Source organism: Sinocyclocheilus rhinocerous, unplaced genomic scaffold (genome assembly GCF_001515625.1).
Source record: "Sinocyclocheilus rhinocerous isolate Xijiao unplaced genomic scaffold, SAMN03320098_v1.1 scaffold3119, whole genome shotgun sequence".
NCBI classification, from domain to species: Eukaryota; Metazoa; Chordata; class Actinopteri; order Cypriniformes; family Cyprinidae; genus Sinocyclocheilus; species Sinocyclocheilus rhinocerous.
In genome coordinates, this window is record NW_015632029.1 from 37,163 (window position 1) to 39,384 (window position 2,222).

At 36.5% G+C, this 2,222-nt stretch overlaps 1 protein-coding gene across 7 annotated transcripts in view; it reads right to left on the minus strand.

The window, feature by feature from the left end:
* Positions 1-6: 6 nt before the first annotated feature.
* The window catches only part of LOC107742073 (serum response factor-like), a 27,933-nt gene continuing 25,717 nt past the window's right edge, over positions 7-2,222 (minus strand). For 3 of the 7 annotated variants that reach the window (XM_016554935.1, XM_016554934.1, XM_016554931.1), the window contains exons 7-8: positions 1,632-1,708; positions 7-278 (exon numbers count right to left, since the gene is read on the minus strand). In XM_016554935.1, coding sequence (XP_016410421.1) covers positions 241-278; positions 1,632-1,708 — 115 coding nt within the window. In that variant the 3' untranslated portion in view covers positions 7-240. Of the gene's footprint in view, positions 279-1,402; positions 1,709-2,222 lie in introns of those variants that run through there. The other 4 variants (XM_016554932.1, XM_016554930.1, XM_016554933.1 and 1 more) reach the window with 3 other exon arrangements.

The window sequence follows — 2,222 nt, forward strand, 5'->3', positions numbered from 1 at the left end:
TCTCACACACACACTCACACACACACACACTCACACACTCTCACACTTCATCACTGACTGTGCTGCGGAGGAACGATCATCCTCTACAGTCTCGTCTACAGTAGAAACTGTAGAATCACATGTATAAAGGGCAGTCTCAGAAAGGCGTTAATAAATAGCAGCGTCAGTCTCTGGTGGCGCGGTCAGTCGTTTTTGGTGTTGTGTGAGGCGTCCAGATTGACGACCTGAAGCTCGGTCAGGCTACTGCTGCTGCCGCTGGACTGCTGACCAATCACCATCTGCAGAAGAGAGCCGCTCATCAGCCAAACACTGCACATCTGCTTCAGCAACAGCTGCTCATCACACACCGATCATATCATCTCACTAGGGACTGGCTTCACATGCTTACCTTTACTTCTGACATCTATGCATTTGACAGGTGCACAAATTACACCGCACATAAAGTCACGTAAAGTCTGACGTTGTCAAGATAATGTCACTATGGAAGCCTGTTTCCACAACAGAATAAAACATAAAAGAGGTAATGTGACATTTCATCTCACAGTTCTGACTTTTTTCTTGCAACTCTGTATATTGTGAGATACAAACTTGCAATGGCTAGAAAAAAGTCAGAATTGACTTGAGACTCGATTTTTATTTTTTATTCCGTGGTGGAAACAAAATAAAACAAAAAACTAAATTGTGAATGTACACGAATGTAAAAACGTAAGAATTCTGTTTATATCTTGCAATTCTTTTTTGCTCAGAATGGCTAGAAAAGTCGGAATTGTGAGATAAAAAGTTGCAATTACCTTTTTATTTATTTATTTATTTAATTCTGTGGCAGAAACAAGCTTCCATGCATCACAGTACTCTAATAAGCATAAAAATACGTACACAAATATTGGGTTATATAATAATTACTAAAATAATAAAATATAATAAGAAAAATAAAATATTAATTTTTAATTGGGTTAAGAATATTCAAGAATGCGTTTCTGCGGAAAAAAAGATCATTTAAGAATCCCGTTTACTTTTAAGCTGATGACATATATTCATTAAATGCATTTAATATTATTAAAAAAAATTTAAATAAAAATAAATAAATGAATAAATATCTCCACAGAAACACATTCTTGAGTGTGCAATGCATTCTGGGATTCTACTCCAGAATCTGAACTTGGTTAAAATAAGATCTCCGAGACGGTAGGATGAAGTAATTGACTATTGTTTGAAACAGACTGAATGCTTAATTTTGCCAATTAATAAATTGATAAATCAGTTTTTCATGTGTAGATAAGTTATAACCGTCGGTCATATATTAGTATCATTTAACAACATGAGCCAAAGGCATTTTGCCAATTAATAAATTGATAAATCAGTTTTTCATGTGTAGATAAGTTATAACCGTCGGTCATATATTAGTATTATTTAACAACATGAGCCAAAGGGAAATCCTGCAGCAAAAGCAGCTGTTTTTGAGTGGATCTGAGTGTGAGTTTGTGAGAATCATTGCTCTGAGTTGGTGTTAAGCGTGTTCAGAGCGTGTGCTGGTGCTCATGCAGCGCTGCGTTAGTGCAGTCGGTGTAATGCATGCTGGGTAATGAGAGAATATTGAGAGTTTCACTTGTGAAGTGTTGATCTTGCCGTACTGGATGAAGCTGCACCGCCGAGACAGGAATCTGAACCGTACCAGGAGGAGCTGTGAGGAACACCTGAGGAACACCGCCTGAACACACACACACACACACACACACACACACACACAGAGAGAGACAGAGACACACAGTTACTCAAAAACACTTCTGCAAATCTTCAAGAACACCGTTTCACACAGAGTTCAAAAGGCACTTTACATTTCAAGAAAGCATGTTCTTCTTCATGAAAAAGTACACTTTAAGTGCAAACTGAATGTAATGTTTTCTCACACTTAATTGCATGTTAATTGCATTAAAGTTTGAATTTATATTAAATGCAATTAGTAGTAAGAGTGCTGTTTTGACTCACTTCAGTACATCATTATATCTCCTTTCATAATTACTTCTATTGTACTGTACTGACTTTTAGTATATTTAAAATATATTAACTTTAAATGTGATATCAAATATCCAAAAAATATACTTTTAACATTTGAAATACACTAAAAGTGCAATACAATGTTTGAGTCTGTGAGTGTGTGTGTGTGTGTGTGAGTGTGTGTGTGTGTGTACGCATATGAGTGTGTGTGTGTGTGTGTGTGCGCA